This window comes from Apteryx rowi, unplaced genomic scaffold, assembly GCF_003343035.1.
Source record: "Apteryx rowi isolate R43461 unplaced genomic scaffold, aptRow1 scaffold_271, whole genome shotgun sequence".
Taxonomy (NCBI): Eukaryota; Metazoa; Chordata; class Aves; order Apterygiformes; family Apterygidae; genus Apteryx; species Apteryx rowi.
In genome coordinates, this window is record NW_020449097.1 from 528,338 (window position 1) to 547,892 (window position 19,555).

At 40.2% G+C, this 19,555-nt stretch overlaps 1 protein-coding gene across 1 annotated transcript in view; it reads left to right on the forward strand.

Moving 5' to 3' along the window:
* The window catches only part of CNTNAP5 (contactin associated protein like 5), a 220,631-nt gene that overhangs the window by 48,943 nt on the left and 152,133 nt on the right, over positions 1-19,555 (forward strand). The window contains exon 4 of the mRNA XM_026068493.1: positions 13,745-13,892. Within this exon, the coding sequence (XP_025924278.1) occupies positions 13,745-13,892 (148 nt within the window). The remainder of the gene's footprint in view (positions 1-13,744; positions 13,893-19,555) is intronic.

Below are 19,555 nucleotides of genomic sequence, written 5' to 3' on the forward strand. Positions count from 1 at the left end.
CAAGACTTCTRATAAATTTGTAAGCCTGGCTTTGCTCTGAAAAAAAAAAAAAGGAGCCTTTAGTTGTTATATAATGATCTGCCTGTTTACTTATTCTAATTTTTAATATGATTTCTACTGATTTATAGGTTTATTTGTATTTGGATTCCCACACCTGTCTTATAGCCCTTTGAAAAAGTGGTGCTGCATTTGCCGCCACCTTTTTCTCTGGTAATGAGGCCAATTTAAGTGATAGGATAGGCAGCACAGCTATCAGTTGAACAATTTATAGTGGATTTCCTCATGGAAGGATATTAGTAGGGCATAGTGATTTGTTTCTGTTCATTTTATATGTTCATTCAGTATTTCAATTAAAAATAATTTTTCTGACCCATTCCCCTGAAAGAAAGAGTTTAGTGTGGGAATTACCCTAAGCTATACCCTAGTGAGCTCTGATGTAAGGACTTCATTTAACTTCTCTGCTATGGCCTTGTCTTCTTCAAACCTATCTTGCAAACTTTTTCTCATCTGAGGTATATTAGTTTTTGTGCCTTTTATCAAATTAGTTTTCATTTCTTAAGTCCTACATTATTGTGGTATTCCATATTAAATGYGGAGAGCTGCCCTTGATTTTTTTTTCATCATTTAGTTGTAACTCCCTTCCTTAGAAGGATGTCTTTCTACTTCCATTCACTTCTTTTACTCTTTTGTTTAACTTGGCTGTGCTTTAATTCTTTCTCTTTAAAGTCTTTAACCCTTCTCTTCAAGTCTTTTTCACAGTAAATGACATGTATGTATTTTGAATGTCTAATATGATGACCTTCTATAATCTCCATGGTGCTTAAAATAATTTTCCTTTGATTTGTGATTGTAATTTCTGTTTAATATGCCCTAATTTTTATGTATTTCCCCTTTTTAAGCTCTGCTTTAATGTGTGTGTAGCTCTGCTGTTGAGTATGCTGAATTTGAATATARTGTGGTCCTTGTTGCAGGGTAGCTGTTTAGGAGCAATATTTTCATCCTGTGTGCTGCTGAAGTCTAAAGCAAGCATTGTTTCTGCTTTTTCGAGTACCTTGGCTACGCAGTCCAGAAACACGTATTTCTGTTTTCTGAAATTCAGAGTTTGAATCACTGTGACAGTTACAGTCTCCATTCAAAGACAGAGGTCTCTGTGTTCTCCCTTTATGGATCTTCTTTACCACTGTAGCTACCATTGCGTGAAATGATAATATAACCCGGTCATGTGGGATTCCAATTCCTAGAGAGTTTAGGGTAATCAATAGTTGCTGATCATAGCTTATTGTCCGTGTTTGGGTCTAACCTCTCTGTAAAGCACAGCAGCTCTCTTTAACCAGAGGTTCCCGCTCTGTCCTCCTTACGTCATTTGTACCTGGGAACTGCGGGGCCTCCTCCTGAGTATCTTCTTTCCACTAAGCTCCTGGGGTATCTGCTAGGCTGTGTCTTCAAATAAATTAGGCTTTCATCCAGATTAGTTCAGATTTCTGGCATTAGCATGTGTGCTTTTTACTTAAGCCTAGAGACCTGTATTTACGTGTTACGCTGAATTGGGACTTAACTTCTTGAGACTGCGCTTCACTGTTTTCTGTTTGAATTTTGTCTGTTTCTGTCCTGTTGTGTAATCAAGGATAAGGAATTTTTATGAAGCCAGTCCTCAATAAGTCATGCAAACACCAAGATAAAGATCTGTGAGTCTGCAGAATCACTGCATATTCTTTTAGTCATAACCTGTTGATTTAGTGATGCTGTAAACAACTGTCTCCTTCATGCTATGTTTTCTCGGCATGGATACCAGTTGATTTCAAGTGTTCATGAATGCTGTAATGCTGAAACCTGAGGAGTCAAATGTGCATAAGACCATAGTATTGAGGAAGATGCACTCAAGGGCATAGCCATATAGTTTATTGTTAGCAGTTAAATTTGTATTTTTGAACACCCCTCTCCTGCCTGGCAGAAGATGATCTTTGCTGAAGACTGAACGATGAGCATAATTGTAGCACAGCTTTTCTTTATTATGCAGACCTCACAGTATGCAGAAGTTTTTAAAAGAAATCCCATAATTGGTAAATTCTACTCTCTGTGGGTTGCGTTATTTAAAAAACTTATTTATTTCTCCCCATGTTAGATGCTTTCCAACGTGTATCTACATAAACTTTTTTCGGAAAAAACTCTTAAAGACAATGTCATTATCTTAATATTTTCAGAAAAATGTTACAGTGTTTTTATTTCTTGTTCTAAAGGTAGCCTGTTTCATGGGTCCCTTCTCTCACCTAAAATCAGATTAAGAGAAATAAGAGCCCTCTGTGCTAGGCTTCACTCCTCAGGAGGGCTTTTTAAGGAGTTATTTTATTTATCATCTGCCCCCCCCCCCCACTGCTTTGATATATTTAAATGGAAAGTATTGGTACCTGTGGAGAGGCTCCTCCTAAGTTTCCAGGTTTTAACTATTTGCCTGGCTATGACTTAGAGAGAAAACTGTATGGAAGTGAAAGGAAACAGTACAACTTACAAGAAGTATGGTAATAGAGTGCTCTGGGAAATAAAACTATCCGGTTAGTGTAAAGAGAACTTATATTGGAATTATTGACATAGTATTTTAAAATATATTTATACCTTTTCATTCACTTATGTCATAGCTCTGATAAGATTTCTTTAGAAGTATCCATTCAGGTAAATCTTGGACCGTGGGTCTGTAAAGAAAGGGCATAATTTTCTTAATATTGTTACTTTTCTAAAGCTGCGTGGGAGCCTCCTGAATATGGTGCCATGGTGCGCAAGGTTTAGGAATATTGCACACCTTGTTCTTTGCTGCTCCTTACAGAAATGGAGCTGTTAGGGAGAGGACAACAGCCAGCTGAAAAGCTGGCAATCTTTTTGTGCAAAGCAGTATCTCATGCCTAGGTTTTGGAGGATGCAAAGACTAAGTCTCTCTAAGATGATGCTCCCTGGTAAGGGCACAGGAATGCAGCTCCTATTGTAGGTCTTAGCGACAGTCCAGCCCAATTTACATATTTACAGATACCTCTGTTCAGAGCACTTCATGACCTTCAGATCCTACTGCTGAAGATTTTTTGGTGTAACTGGCACAGGGAGTAAAATGTGCAATTGCAACATTATGGAGAAACATGCATTTGGAAGATGCTGGCATACATATTCCCACAGAAGTGCTGCAAAAGCTCATCTTACTCTATTTCAGGAGGAAGAGAAGCAATATCTTTAAGTTGCTTAGCATCCTGGAGAGTGATTTGCTGTGGTTGAATGACAGACCCTGATGTGAAAGTAGAATGGTGAGACCCAAGTGTGGGACTCTGCAAATATTACAGTAATGGTTTTGTAGGAGGAAGCTGTGTCAATTAGATCTAACCATCTTGCGGTAAGAGCAGTCTGTATAGCTCACCGGACYGGAACTAGAGCTGATGGACGCCAGCATGGTTCCACTGATGTGAAGGGTGCTTTAATGATTTATACCAATTTAGGATGTAACTTGCAGTGTATTGACAGCAGAACTTGCAGTTTAGTTAAGCTTGTTTTAAAAAAAAAAAAAATCTAGAGAAATACATATGCAAAAACATGTATCTTTTTCAAATTTGTAATTACACAGCAGTTTGTAACCAAAGCATGATAAACCTTGGAAACAAATGCTGCCCTTCCTTATTATTCGTAGCCACTTATTTATGTAGTTTATGATAATAGCATTCCAGAGAGAAGATCTTGAATAAGATGAACAACACAATGAGATCAGTCTACACTGCCCTTTTGAGAGGTTAACGGTTGTTATCTTGGCTGGAAGGTGAACTTTCTCCTATTCAAACAAACAGAAAACCAGAAGGCGTTTGTATAGCTAAGGAGATGTGTGTTCATCTGCATTCTAAAGCAGTGGAGAAAATTAAGCCTACGTATTAATCCTTTTCCACAGGTTATTATTTTACTGATCCAAATGAAAATGCCATCAAATTATATAGGAGGAAATAATGTAAGATAATAAAGCACAATATTCATCTGAGGTCACTGTTGCATGGAATAACTAACACCTCTCTGGTGTCATCTTGCTGGATCATCTGGCAAATTATAACCAGAGAGTTACCTAGCGTACAGGGCTAGCTATTTAAACTCACTTTGATGAAGCTAAATACAGGGAAGGTTCCCAGAGTTCCCCAACATTGCTAGAAATGAACACATTCACTGCATTGTTAATCCTACTAATTTAATACGAAGCATGAAGGTCTCCATGAGATTTATGCAAAAGAACAGCTGAAATCTATGATTAATGTTGGTAGTGGAAAGAGCAGTTTCAGTCTATTGACTAAGGTTAATCTAGTCCAGGTACTGGGGAAATATTTATCCTTTGCTGTGATACAGCTCAAAATACTATCTTATATGTAGGATTGCTTTTAAGATAAAGTGCAGGAGGCTGAGCAGAAACAGGAATTAGCTGCTGACTTTTAGCTTAGACTTGTAATTTATGGTTTTAATTTTGCTGCTACTCACTCCCATTATTATTAATTTATGTAGTAGTGATAATAATAATAACAGCAATAACAGCCATAATATTTTATACAATCCTTCACCTGCTAATGCTCCAAAGACTGAGCTGATTCTAATAGCTAAAGATGAGGATCAGTTCTGAACCACTGAAATGCAACTGCATGTGAGATGAAACATCACATTTGTTTGCAAACAGTGGCTCACTAGGGTAAGGAAATTGCACTTGGTCCATTGCTGGAAAGAAGGACAGCCTGCCCAGCTGCAGGTTGGATAAAAAACTTGGCCTACATCTATATGAGTAAGCTGGAACCATTTCAGTAGGCAGGAACCATTTCCTAGTCCTGAGGCTGTGGCATAACTCAAATATTATCCATTTGGTAAATCCTGTTTTTTCTTCAAAAGAGGTCATCATGTCCATTGGGAATGGTCTCTGGCATGTATGCTACCCCAAATCTTGCCAAGGTATAATCTGGGAGACTCTAGAAACAGATTAACACCAACCAAAACCATGCCATGTAACATGCTGGTAGTTAAAGAGTATGGATGATGATAGACTAATGCCTTAATATTCCTGTCTCTATTTTATTTACTGAGATAGGTTACAAAGGCCTTTTAATGAGAAAGTGTCTCTGTTTCCTTCTTCCATTCTGGTGATTATAGTGTTTCTTTGTTTTTCCTGACTAGCTCTTGTTTGCAAAATATTTTACCATTGGAATCCAAAAGATCCTCTATTCTGTATCCAAATTGCTACTTGGAGTGAATTGATAAGAAGAGACAGCTCAGCTACCACCAATTAGAGACAGTAATTATGAAGAATAAATAAATTCAAAAGCCCTATGCTGCAATCATCTATGGGTTAGATGTTTTCAATGGCATTTTGCTTTAGTATGGTGCCTCTGCTCTGTTTCTGATGTAAGTGGTAAAATTTGCAACATCTCGGAAAGAGAGAGGATATTTGAGGGCTCAGTGAAGACCAGTAGCAGGCACTCTGCTTATTTTTATACCTGTCTCCAAATCTTTTGGTGCCGGAATCACTGGAGATTCCACTCTCTCAGACTGGGATCTCTCAGCAGTTGATAAAACTATTTGGTGAATGAAATAAATATATTTAGCCCCTTGTAAGTTTTAAACTTATTCTAGTATCAAAATAAGATAACTAATTCAAACTATTTGAAAATCAGGCTGTCCATTCCAGCAGAAAATTCCAACTTTTTGGTATGTGGTGTTGACCAGAATGGGAAAAGATACTCAAATTTATGGGGGGGGAGCAGAATAAGAAAAGAAAAGGCACAGAATTAAAAAGTTGTTTTGCARTATTTTGTTTCACTGTTTTTGGTCTAAATGGAAATGTCTCATTAATCTTGAAAAGACTCAAGAAGCTTCATGTTTTTAATGGCATCAGCATGAAACTGATATTTTTTCTGGATTGAAACGGACCTGTCTAAAACAAAATATTGCATAAATTTTCCTAGTGGATATTCTTGAAAGATGAAACATTTTTCTTTGCAGAATATTTTGCCATTCTGAAATCTACATTTTCTATTGGAAAATCTGTGAGTAGTTCTGCTAACTGTTAGCACAAGGATAACAAGCAGCATCCTTAATATAAATGTGTTTTTTGTTGGGCAATCATCTATTTGAGGCTAATGATATTGTTTAACAGTATTTGTTCCTGTGTTTGGAAAGCAACTAACCAGAGAGAAGGGTACATATTCAGTGTAATGGGGCAGATCAGAGGCAAATAACCTGCCCATTTGAGCAGATTATTCAAGTAAATGATGAGATAGGTTGGTGCATGCTACATTATTGTCTTCTCTCCCCTGGACTACTCTGCAGTCTGGGCTACATGCAGAAGTAGGTCCCATGTTTGGTATCGCATACTGCAACTGTTCATTTTAATTCTTATTGTACAAGGAAATTAAACGGCCTTTTTGTAGACTACCAACATTTTTTTTTTCCATTTGGGAGYGGAGAAATGGGGAGGAAAGCTGTCATTTCTTCAGCTGTTTTGTTATGGGATGATAATTTCGACAGGTCACTCTTTCAAGTCTTTTTTTTCCTCCCTAATAGCAGCGCAGACACAGTGTCAGGGGATATTGCATTTTGAGGGACTTTGTCAAGGATAGGCATTTCTAGGAGGAAAATGTAGCTACTATGGGGGGGGGGGGRGGCGCGGAGGAGAACAAATGCAGAAAGGAGGTTTCTCTTTCTGAAGAAACAAGGGGCTTTAGACTAACTAGAGTCAGTGTTCAACCTGGACAGGAAAACGTGAGTCTGGAAACAGGCACCTTGGCTCAGAAGATCCTTAACCAAAAATGACTGGTTTGTTATGAAGACCTTGGTGCATAAATAGGAAAGGCAGGTGCGAAGCAGGARGAGACACTTGGAGGTGAGCGAGGTGCGAAGAGGACATGTGCAGCCCACCCAGCTCCCACTGCAGTGTTCTAGCTGTTGGGGCAGGCTGGGACCAATCTGAAACCTGCTGAAATCAATGGAAGAGGCTCCCACTGACTCCAAAGCAGGTCAATTTGTGCTTCATATTTGGAGTTTGGTTGGGCTGGGTCGTGTTTCTGAAAGAAGCAAACACAGTTCTTGAGAACGAGAAGCAAGAAAACACAATGCATAGGTTTGTTGTCCACATGACAAGTGACGCTGAATGGTAGGTGAGAACGAAGATCTAACCTGCAGATCTTTAAGGATTCGAGGAGTCCTTCCTTTCATCCTTCCCTTCTCCCTGTGGTTTGGCCTCTTGTAATAGCAAAAGGATTTTTTAAGGCCACACAATGAAGAGGGCACTAGGGCCTCCCTAGGACCAGGTCCTGCCATGAACCCCTTGCTGTCAAGAGCTGCTTTTAACCCAACTCCCAAATAAGGTGAAGGTTTTAGTTTTAGTAGCTTCCAGTCTGGACACAGGGAGATTAAGTTGACAGCAAAGCCATTTTATTACTTTTCTTCATGACAAGATATTAACAGTTTTGGCATGATGTGTTGGGCTTCTTCCATTACATAAGTTCAAGCAAAACAACATTTTTCACTGTCAACATACACAGTATGTAGAAAAGGTGAAATCTAAAAAGAACATTGAGACTTTGAAGTTGGATTTTTTTTACCTTCACATTTTTCTCTCTCTCTTTTTTTTTTTTTTTTTTTTTTACAAGGAAGACATCTGTATGTACGCCCTTAAATTTGAAGGCTTGGCCAGGGTGAAGCAGGGAGTTTCCAGTCTTGCTAAATCTGACAGTTGCCTTTGTTTTGCAGCAGAAACTAAATAGATCTTTTTATTTTCATTGTTAGAAAAAGTCATATTAGCTATCACAAACCTGTCCAGACTCAGGGTGTTGCTAGTGGGCACTGATGCAGTGCAGTTGTTGCATGGAAATACTGTAGCATCGCATAAAATCAGAGGCTGCCGAGGTTCCATATGATGCGTTCGTGGCTATGCTGTGCCCTCCTTGCCACGGTACCGTTCAGTCTTTTTCTACACATATAGATAGAGGTAAGGGAACCTTACCATACCTTGATTTCAGTCACTGACTTCCCCAGTTGTGGGACCTGTGTTTAGTACCCAAACTCAATTTAGCTCCACTGAATTACATCCTAGCTAATATAAACTTCAGCAGAACTGAAATTCTGTTGCTTAACAGCTATCCCTGACTCGTAGCTTATTTGAAGCTAGAAAATCTGAAAAGCCGGGCCATGTTTTCTCCTTCCTGTTTTAGATTTTATTGTTGTGGGAAATTCATATTTTTCTTAAAGAATATGTGCATCCAAATATTTGAGGAGATCCTGGGAGGTGCACGAAAGGAAGCGTGTTCTGTGTCTCAGTGCTAATGCCTTCTAGTCCATGATCTTTCTCATCTTAGCAAGAGAGTTTAAAAGGGAGAATGACATTGTTTTACTCTACTTATTGCAGTTTGGGGATTTATGACAGGCTTAGCTGCTTTTTATCTCACTTTGGTTCCTTCACTAAGCTGCTACATAGCTTGAATTAAGTGTGCTCCTGTCATTTCTTTGGGCACTAGAGGAAGCATACTGCAATGCCATGGGTGAGATTTGGAGGTGGAATGCTCTTTCTGTGCTTGTATTTCCTTCAGTAAAGGTTGAAATGTTGTAAATTGCAAACATCTGTGTTATGTGCCCCCTGCACATTCATAATCTGATTTTTTTTTTTTTTTTCCCCTCCTCGGCTCAGTTCATCAGCGTGGCAGAAATGAGAGCATTGAATACATCCTAAAATATCCCCCTTAAAAGGTAGTTAACCTCAGGTCCTCCTGCTCGTCGTTCAGGGCTGATTGTGCCTGTGCTGCTGCTTGCATACACACTTTGAACCCATCCCATTACCTGCCTAATAAAGTGGGAGAGCAAAATGTGTTCAGCAGAGTCATTATGGGAATGAGCTTCTGCAGCCTGGTAAATAAGTTGCCATTTGCTGTCCAGGGTGTGTGTGCAGGGGGAGACGGAGGTGAACAACTGAATCAGATGCTACCTTTTGAATTGATTAGGCTTTGATGAGCAGACACTTTTCTTGCATCAGATTCCCACTTGTCTGTCTAAACCTAGAGACCATCCTATGACGGTCTGGCCAAAGGGCAGTATAAGGTTTAATAAACCAGATCTTTGGCTGATATGATCTGGCACAGATCTGAATTACTGTATACCAGAGAAACAAATGTGTCTTTGCAGGGTTGCTAAACAACTGTTGTATTTCACTGCAGTTGTTTGACATGTTCCTAAACTGCCCTTAAACAGCTTCTGGGATCCTTTAAACAGCTTTTGGGATCCTTCTGAATGGAAGAGTTAGGCAAACAGGCCATTCATTTAATTGCTGTTTCGGACTGGAATTTTCCTGAGGGAGTTATGTACCCAAATCCCACGTATTGCCAGTAGTTTTGAGATTTGGACACTTTTTGAAAATTTTATCTCATATTTGTTGTTGCTAATGCAGTACTAAACTGGAATTCTGTTTTATTCTAGTTCAGTATAACCCTGGAAACAGATGGGTTGAGTATTGGGAAAAGTGTCGTATATGCTTGCCTTGTTTTTACTCTTCCCTGAGAGTCTGCTTACAGCAACTGCTAAAGATACAGCACTGGACTAGCTGGACCCTCACGCTGAACCTGTACAGCTGCTCTTATGTCACCTCTTTGTGAAGGTGGGAGCTGCCTTTGCTGAGGTCTGCTGAGTTTGAGAGTGAACCTGTACTTTGGGGATGAAGAAGAACTCAAAATAGTACTGTGGTGCCATAGCCTGTGTCTCAGCTGGGCACCACCCAGCCAGGCGTCATGAAACAAGTTTGGTTTGAGACTCAGACCTGTGTGTGGCAAGCTGGTAACCTTACAGCCACTAACGACAGGTAAAAGGTTACATTTGGCTTCATGAATCTGATGGCAATATTTGGCTCTAATGGAGCTTTTTGGTTTATAAGCCCCATATAATACCAGAAGCAGAATTTCCCACGTAAATCATCAGTCTGCTCTGTTTGCAGAACTTCTAAAAAAAAATCCAAAGCTTTTCAGTGTTATGCTTCCCACCACAGCAACTATGTTGCACGGGAAATTGCATGCGGGTGCTTTGTTTTCTTTGCTAGTTTGTCATTTTGTTCCTGTGAATTAATCCCCATCCACAACAAGTTATAATAGAAGTCATTTCTCAAGAGGAAGTGTTTCTGCCATTCCCACTGATAAGTTTACTGTTAATCAATATTTGAACCTCCAGGGCTAAGTAATTTGGTACTGCATCCTTGTTGCATCTTCTTTAATGGATGGATTATTTCTGTCAGCTGTGGATCAAAGTTTTCAAGTGACCATCTGTGGCAATTGGTCTACAGCCCACAGGTGGTCCATAAAACATCAGAAGGTGATCTGTATAGCAGTGGGAATTGAAAGCAAAATTCAAAGCAATCCTAAAGGCATACACAGTGCTCCCCTGCAGTTAACAAGCAATGATGTGCAATGATGTGCCTGCTGCAGGCAAAGTCRTCTTCTAGACGCAGGTCTACAGGTAGGGCACAGGTTGTGGATTTTTTTCCTAAAAGTTTCAGTTCCTCTTTGCTAATTAGAGAAGCTTGCTAAGTTCTGCTGTAAAGGACACATTGGATTTACAAGGGGTTTATTTTTACCGACGTGACTGTTTCAATATGAGAAGGACATTTACGTAGTTGCACATCAGGTTGGGAGTCGGATGATTTGGAATCTGGATTTTGGTAATTCTGGCTCTTCCCTGAGGTGTCATGATGGAAATGTTATAGCGTGGATGCCTGAGGGTGGACRCCTGGATCTGCTCACACACAGCAGGGGTACAATTGTTTCTGTTTTACCTGGCAAAAACAGAAAACTTCTGTGACTGCACAAGTAGTCCCCGGAGCTTGTTGTACACACCATCTGCTTGGAGGCAGAGGGCTGCCTCTGGCGGGGTGAACCGTGGCGGCTCCCCCAGGTGCTGTGCCTGGGCACGTGGTTTGCACACGCTTTGCAAAAATATCTTTGCAGGTTTGCCCTGTGAGAAAGGTGTCAAGACTGCCTGTAGCAACAGTTACAGAGGCTCTTGGGCTGTCTCTACAGTTTCACAGCGCCCACAAGGGCCTGCGGATGGCTGCATGCTGCTGTGTGCCTGTGTGTGTGCTGCTTCCTACCTGCTTCCAAGTGGAAACGTGGGGGCTGTTCAGCACATGACCACATTCACAAATCGCCTGGTTCCCATTGCCTGGTAATTGCAAAGAGATCATTTCTGTAGGTGCTGTGCTTTCCACATGGTCTTTTTTCCAGTGTGTTTCCTTTTTTTGCATAAAATAAAAAATGATTACTCTGTGGCCCGTGATGCAACATGCAGTATTGACAGACCTGTATATTAAAGGATTATAAGAAAAAATACAGAGCCTGAGACTCTTTCTTCATATCACTATACTGTGGTGTATTTTTTCTTTTGTCTCTTAATTTTCACCTTTTATTTGCATTCTAGTTGTTGCATTTTCAGCCTTTCTTCACAGTTGTGCAGACTGGAAACTTTTTGTTTGTCCTCTCACCCCCCCCCCTTTTTTTTTCCTGTGAAAGCCGATATTGTTAGGTAGTCACAGGACTCTAGAAGATGGACTTTGGCTCTAAGGAAACAAACAAAATTCCCCTTCATCTGCCTTTCTATGCAGGAGTTTCTTAATAAAAATGTGAGAGCTGCCACTGCTCTGAATGAGACTTACTCTCTGCTGACAGTTTCATTACCGAGCTGAAGATCATTTCATTTAGAACATAAGGAGAAAAACCTCTGAAATGCTCTCTGCTGGAATTTGAATTCAAATCCCACCTGGAAAGCACGATGAGTGAGCCCAGGACATCTTGAAGTGCTACTTGTGGCACTCCTCAAAACGTATCTGATGGGCAAGGCTGCTGAGCTGCTCTCTTTGGTTGTCTTTGAATTAAGATGAGCAAGTATCTCCATACAGAGGCTTTTAATTACATAATATAGCTGAATTTGAGAGAGGTGAGTCAACCATCAGAAAATCCTTGTGGAAAACAGGATCTTCTGCATAAAAAGTCCAGAACAAGAAGACAGATGCAGGATAAGAATAGCTTTGGGAACAATTTGGTTTCTGGAGCAGAATTATAGACTCATTTCAGTCTGATAAGCTTCTAATGGGAGGGGGAAAAAAAAGAAAAAAGAACAAAAAAACACCAAAAACTTCCAGATCGCATGTTTTGTAGATGTCTTCCTCATTTCACTGAGGTGGCTGGGGCTGTGAAAGACTGAGTTACTGTTTGTCTCCAGGGGTCTGTGGGTATCAGCAATGAAAAACACTTGCTAAGCATGTTTTAGGAATCTGGATATGTGTTTTCTTTTGTGCTCGTGACTGTTGAGAGCATGAGGCTTATTGCATATGAGAGAATTTTTCCAGGTTGAAATTTTTAAGGTGAAATGGACAAAACTTGGTAAGGTTTTAAAGTATTGTGCCAAAAAATATGTTCCTGTGCTAATCAAGGACATTGATTATAGATGTTTAAGCATACTTTTTATTCAATACGAGTCTAATGAAACAATAGCACACTGGGGTTAGTAAAACAAGAGCACACTGAACTCAAAGCTCTACACAATTTTTAACACTTTGAAAAAGGTTTACTGGCATTTGAGTAAAAATTCAAACAGCTGTTAATTAGACCTTTCTTCAGGGTAGGGATGAACCTCCCAATCTCTTTACCTTAGCCTTCTGCCGTCAGAAATGGATTTCAGATCTGCTTTATTAGGATTATACCCGTTTGTGCTTGCAGTTGCATTCTGTAGTTGAATGGTACCAGCATTTGAACTGCAGAAGCATATAAATCACTTTTTGGGATGCAATTTTATACTTGGAAGGAGAAAGACCTCTTTTACAAATATAGCCTTTCTGTGAGTTTTTTTTGTCAGTTCTATCTTTAGTTTTCATTTTTACAAAACTGTTAGCTTCAAATTTAAATCCCTGCTGAGTTACTCAAATGTTTTGAAGATGACAGGAAGGCTGTGATATTTCTAGCCTAATTTTACAGAGTCAGGATATAAAGATGAATTGGAAAAGCTTCAGGTAGCATCACAGACCTTGGATGTTTCTCTTTGTTAGGCTTCATCTTTGAAATCCTGCAGTCATTCTTCATGTGTTAGAGAATTTCCTTTTGTTGAGTGGTAATTCAGAGTAGGGCCATAAATTTTGGCTTGCAGTTGCAGGCAATTAATCAAATAGGCAAAAAAAAAAAGTTAAAAAATTATTATTGTTTGCAAATCTTGGTTGCATACACAGTCAAAATGCTGACTCTCATATGTACTGATTCAAGTTTTCATCTCGTCCTGTCTTGCTGAGTTCTCTGTGGTGTGTATATGTATATGTATACATTCTGTTTTGTCTTCCCAAGCTTTGGCTCAGCCTCTAGTACTCTGAATGCACCAAAGCCCTGACTGGCCTCAGCCCTCATCTGCCTGGATGCTAAGGGCCAATGGARTATTGTGGGGCACAGGAATATCCTGAGCTTGGAGATATTATGCAGCATCTTCTGTAACATCTCCTACTACAACATGTTGTTGCAATTCCCTGAATACTTCCCCCATTTGCAAGCTCGTTTCCCTCCTTGCTCACCCTGCCCTGTTCCTGAGACACTCGGCACTTAAAAGAAAACTTGACAATAAGTATAAATAATTTTAAGTAATTTGAGGCTGAGAATCAGACAGAGGGGTGACAGTTCATGTCATTCAGTCTGAGTACCGCACTCACAGCTCAGCATCTCATGCAGGCTCTTTTCCCTTTCAGGTGTTCACAGGGAACAGCAATGCTGACGGCGTGGTTCACCACAAGTTCCTGCACTCGGTGAAAGCCCGCTTCGTGCGCTTTGTCCCGCTGAAGTGGTCTCTCAACGGACGGATAGGACTGAGAGTTGAGGTCTTCGGCTGCTCCTTTAGTAAGTGGCAAAGTCTTAACCCGTGTTTTGCCAAAGAGCTTTTATTGGCACTGTCAGTACTGTGGGAGTGATCCAACGCAGTATGAGTTAAAATGAAACATGAAATATATAGCCATCATTTATTTTTCGGTTGCTGTATTTGTCTCTCTGCACTGGGATGTGCTGGSCCGTCTAGCTCAGCTGGTGAAGCTTTCTCAGCTCTGCGTCCACTGCAGAACTGACCTGGTGCTTTTTCTACAGGCAAGGCAGTCACCGTGAAACCTCCTCCCACCTCCTTTCCTCCCCACCTCAGTGCAGGAGATAGAGCTATCTGGGATTTTTGCATAGGACTTTATTTAAGAATTGCACTACCTTTTACTTTAGGGTAGTTTAGTAATTGTTTATTTTTAATTTTAGGGCTAATTAACTAGTTGTTAAAGTGCTACAGGTTGTGCAGCCAGTGTTTCTATTCTGGCAGATGGCTTTAGAGCTCTGGAGAGCGGAGTACTGGTCTGCTGCTTTAATTGTTTTTGCCATGGGTGTTTTCTTCAGCTCTCTTCCTCCTCACACATGGTAAGGATCCTTTGAGGTGCTGTCTGCAGCTCTGTGTCACCGTGGGTCTTGGAGCAGTCTATAAACACTGTTACCTGAGGACGTTTTGGCCACAGATTATCTTACTATAACACTGCAGATGCATGACGTATCACCACAGAAGCATACAAATGTAAAGAAAAAGGACCAATGTTGCTCCCAGGCACAAAATGAAAGCAAGCCCAAAAATGAGGAAACACTAGTCCAGTATCTATTTCTCAAATGTTTGTGGATTTATTTCTGAAGTGATCAAAGTTGACTTTGTAGTGCTCAGAGACCCTGCTGGAGATGGATAAGATTTTACTTGGGAGAGTTCATGGGATTAACAGCCTTTGACCAGTAAATTCAATCTGGTGTGGCATGGGTCACCAGCATGTGACACTACTGTAATTGTACATCTCCCTGTTCAGATTAGGTTCTCATCTGTTTCTCCYAGGTACAGAAAAGGGATTGTAAAATAAGTGGAGAGGCTCCTATATGGGAGACTCCTTGAATTCATCTGAGCAGTATCTGAGAGTAAAGTGTTTTAAAACTCAATTCACATGATCACATTAAACAGAGAGAGAGCGTGCTCCAGAACTCTCAGTTGCCTCATCACCACACTCAAGTCTGAGGATTGATTCACATGTGTTCACAGGAAGATCCTTTTTATGGTCTGTAGGTAGATCTGAAGGCTCCATTCAGGTTTTTTTGGGATGCTTCTTTTCCATTTTCTTGGATGCTTCAGGTACTATGGACTATAATTCGAGTACAGACCTGCAAGAAGTCTTCCAGTCTGATCTGATAGTCACTTGGCCAAGAGACCTTTCCCAGCCCTAGCAGTGGGCCTGTAAGTTGAGACCTGTAAATCGAAACCAACTGCCCTTGATGTCATCGATCCAGAGCAGCTATCTCATCTATTTTCAAGGAGCTTTTTTCTCTTAATGACTGAACCTCTGCTATGGAAAGAAGAGTATAGTCCAAACAGACTATCAGCAATTAAGCTGGAACTTAAGGCTGAAACTCTCGTAGCTGAATGTGTTGGTGTTACTCCTTGTGAAATACTACTTGGGAATTACCTCCATGTCAAATTGTGGTTGTATCTTCTATGACATGGCAAAGACTTCAGAATCACTTGTTGGCTGAGTTTTCTTGCACTCATATCTTCTAACTCTTCATCTTTGTCCTGTACCCTGCAGTTGCAGGAAATAAAAATGGCTGTACAGAATTAAGGTATGAGATTGAAGCAAGCCAGAAAAGAAATAAAGGGATTCATAAAAGTTTTACAGAGTGTTGAAATATTCATTCAGTTTATATAAATGTGCCACTCAGATTTTTCTCTGGCAAATTGCATATGCCAAGCCAAACCTGTCTACAAGTTTTGCTTACACAGTTTCATAGTCTTGGCTATTCCTAACCCAGGCACTGAAGCACTTCAGAGTTGTATGATCATTTTTTAAATTTTGTCTTCATTGTTATACAGCAAGTGTATCCACAGCAGATCCTGAGCTGATGTAAACCTACATAACTGCATTCAGTAATGTTCAACAGCAAAGGAGCTCACCCACCACATTCAATTCTGGCACAAGAAATATATTAGCAATTTGAAGAGTTAAAAGAAATGACATAAAAATCACTAGGAGCAGCAAGCTGGGGGCAAAACGGGAAGGAAATAGAGCTAAAGGAAGAATTATGCCAAATCCTTTTTACACTGTTGGAGTGACTTAAAGGCTTCTATAGGTAAACAAGCTCAGAGCATTTGCTCTTAAGTCTATTGAAGTTGAAAGGATTTTCACTGTCATTTTAGCTTTGGATCCAGTCCTTAAGCAAAAGATAAAAAGAGAACATGAAAATGAGGAATACAGATGAACCAGATCCTGCATAAACGGGGCTGCATGTGTGACTGTCAGTTCACTTCTGCCTCCTAGCCTACTTGTGGTGGCAGGTTAAAATTCAGGTGATGCTAGACCTCTGGCTGCCCATTCTACCTTTCAGGCAAATGCTTCCCCCCCTGAAATGGGGCATCCGATCTGCTGCTGAACTATAGTGATGTGAACTGAAAACAGTTGTTTGATATTCTGGGCAGAAAACTGAGGAAGCAAAGRTTTGATTTATAGGCAAGCTGGATGACCCTTTTGTGTGAGTGGCAGCATTCACTGAGTGGTGAAGTTTGGGGACAGTGACAACTTAGGCCATCTGAATTTAATGTGCTGCTGCACATCTGTTAAGATCCCGGGACTAGTGCCAAATTGGGCAACATGCAGCTGAGCACCTCATTGGTACACTAGGGCTTGCACAATAGCATGAGGTCCCTTGGATGGTCTTTGCTCACATCTGCTCCTTTTTAACCTTGCATATCTGAGCAGAAGATGACAGCTGTATGAGAGGTTTGTGACTTCATTGCTCCTTAAGCATTTTAGTGATGGCAGAACAAGGTAAACATGATGCTCTTGTGCCAGTGCAAGGCTCTGACTCCCCGTTTTTGGAGTATGGCTGTCTTGCCCAGCACACTCTGCTGAAGAGGTCCCAGGAACATAACCTTGTTGTGGTAACTCTGCGTGAATGCAATTTTCAGTGGCAGCTATTTAGTAGGAGGCACATGGGAGGCTCAGATCTTGTAGGTCACCAAGCTCTCTGCCAGGACACTATAACAAATAAAAAATATAAAAGAATCATACGAGAGATGTGCAGTGTATGCCTAAGTGGTTAACGTAATCTGTGACTGTACTGTGCTGCTGAATGGCACTCACTGTCTTTTATTACTCCTGGTAAGTAATTTACTGTTATAAATTTGTCCCAAACAGATGTCTGTCATACAAGAAAGCTGTCTTCTTAAAGCTGTATCTCCCAATTCCTGATCTCTTTCTCCCTCCCTCCCTCTCTCTCTCTTTTTTTTTTAATTCTCTAACTGACAGCAGGTTGATATTGTTTCTCTGGAATATAAAAAACATGTTTTTACCAGCAAAGCTGTTTCAGACACATCAATGTGCTTGACCCTATTCCATATAGATCAAAGTTCCTGTCCAACAAAGCACTCCAAGGCTGTGAAATCAGCTGGAATTCACAGATGACACATACTAACTGATTGTTTACTTCCTTACACAGAAAGTATGTATTTAAATGAAAATTAATTGTATTTATTTGAAATTTCTACAAAGATATCATTTCAGTTCTGCAAACAGGTACAAAATAGGAGTGCCATGATGTAAATCTGAAAAAATATATGGTGATGTTTCCAGTTCAGGAGAGGCAATATGACGAGTTGAATGAAAACCTCCATGCAGACGTATGTGTAAATGCTCACTGGCCCTTCGTAATGAAGTCTCCAAAAGGAGCGTGACTGTAACAGAAAACTAGAATTGTAAGGGAATATGCATTCAGACAAATGGCAAACCAATTGTTTTGGATGCTGTGGGATAATGGGTATATCTTTATACTTGGGAAAAGTCTTGTTAGCTTAGCATAGGAAAAAAAAAATCTGCTGACACAATTGCTTTTATAGAATAAGATTTATGGCTGCATTGAAAATGCTGATCATATTATGTAACTGGGTAATGGCCCAAAATGCATCAGCAGGATCAGGTGTAAGTACAGTTAACAGGCTGGGAAACCATGGGGGGAACAATGATAGGGTATGAGATAGGGTATCTTCTCCTCTTGAGAGCGGAGTTCTTCATCTTTGCAGTTCAGGACTTTGATTTCTCATCTTTTGCTGTCATTGCCTGAGGGAATGTGATTTGATACTGTGTTTTTTGATGACGTTATACACAAGGGTCTTCTGCTGGATATTTTTTTCTCTTTTTTTTCTCTTCCCCCAATCCCCTCCTTTGTCATCTTATGAACGCATTACAGAGAACTACGCAGGGTCTGAGCCAGACGAACTTTGACCAGTAGTGTTGGTAACCACCTGCATCAGACAAATACCCAAACCATTGCTTACCAAGAGGTAGGGACAGATTCATAACAGGGACAAAGCTGTTTAGCAGGGCGGTCTCCTTGGAGGTGCTCACTGACGTTTGTCCCTTGGGTTGCACCTCTGTGAGGAATATGGGGAGGGAGATGAGATTGCTGAAGAGTTCCTGAAGCCAGCGGAGCGTGACCAGCTGGAGAGATGTCCCTTCCTGCCACCTGCAGRGAGTTAAAACTTCTTTCTTTGATGCAGGGGTCAGAGCAGGAGTGAAACTGCCCATCTTCTTCCCTTGTTAAATTGCAAGTGTTCCTAGAGCATATTTTCATATTTTGGAGCAACTTTGCCTAGTAACTGCTCACTGTTTCCAAAATCACTAGAAGAACCCTCTTCGAAAGAATAAACAGGTATCGTCTCTGCTTCCTGGAGCTCATAAGGAGGTATTGCAGAATAAAAACATGTTGTGTTTTAATTTCCTATTCCTACAGGTTTTCTGAGACTTCTAAAATTTATCATCTTTGATCTCTTGCTGCAAATGTATTAGGGACATACATGGACTATAAACAAACAGCAAGCAAACAAAAAATGTGGGTTTTCTGGAGCAACTGTATTACACTTAAGCTGGATCTTGCAACGTTTAATGGGAAGCCAGTGATATGTTGTCATGCAAACTGCCATTAATTACTTCTGGATATTACTGTTAGCATTTTTTTTTATATATTCCCATTTCATTTGGTGTTCTTTACTAGCCAGTGTCCTCATAACTGATAGAGTTATGCTAGAGAAGCAGAATTTTTCAGGGTTTCCTTTGCATTATTTCCTTTGCATTCTCTATAAATGTCAGTGCTAGAACTGTTATTGAAATTGCATGTTATGCCATGGGTTAGTGGGGAGCTGAGAACCAGGAGTGAAGTGTGAACTCAGAAGGTTTGAAGGTTTGGATCATTTGGGTTAAGGATCTAACAAACATGGACTGCTTTTATGAAGAGGCAGAATCAGAGCTTTCTTACAGTATCTTTATTTTGGGGAGCTGGAAAATCAACTTTAATTGCAAAAGACATTGGAGAACAAAGACTACATTAACTTTTTTATAGGCTGTCTCTTAATTCCTGCCTGTTTTAAAATGAAGCTATTTGTATGGTATACTTGCAATTTACTTTAAGCAAATTGAAGTATTTAATGTAGCTAGGTGAAATTCATAAAAACT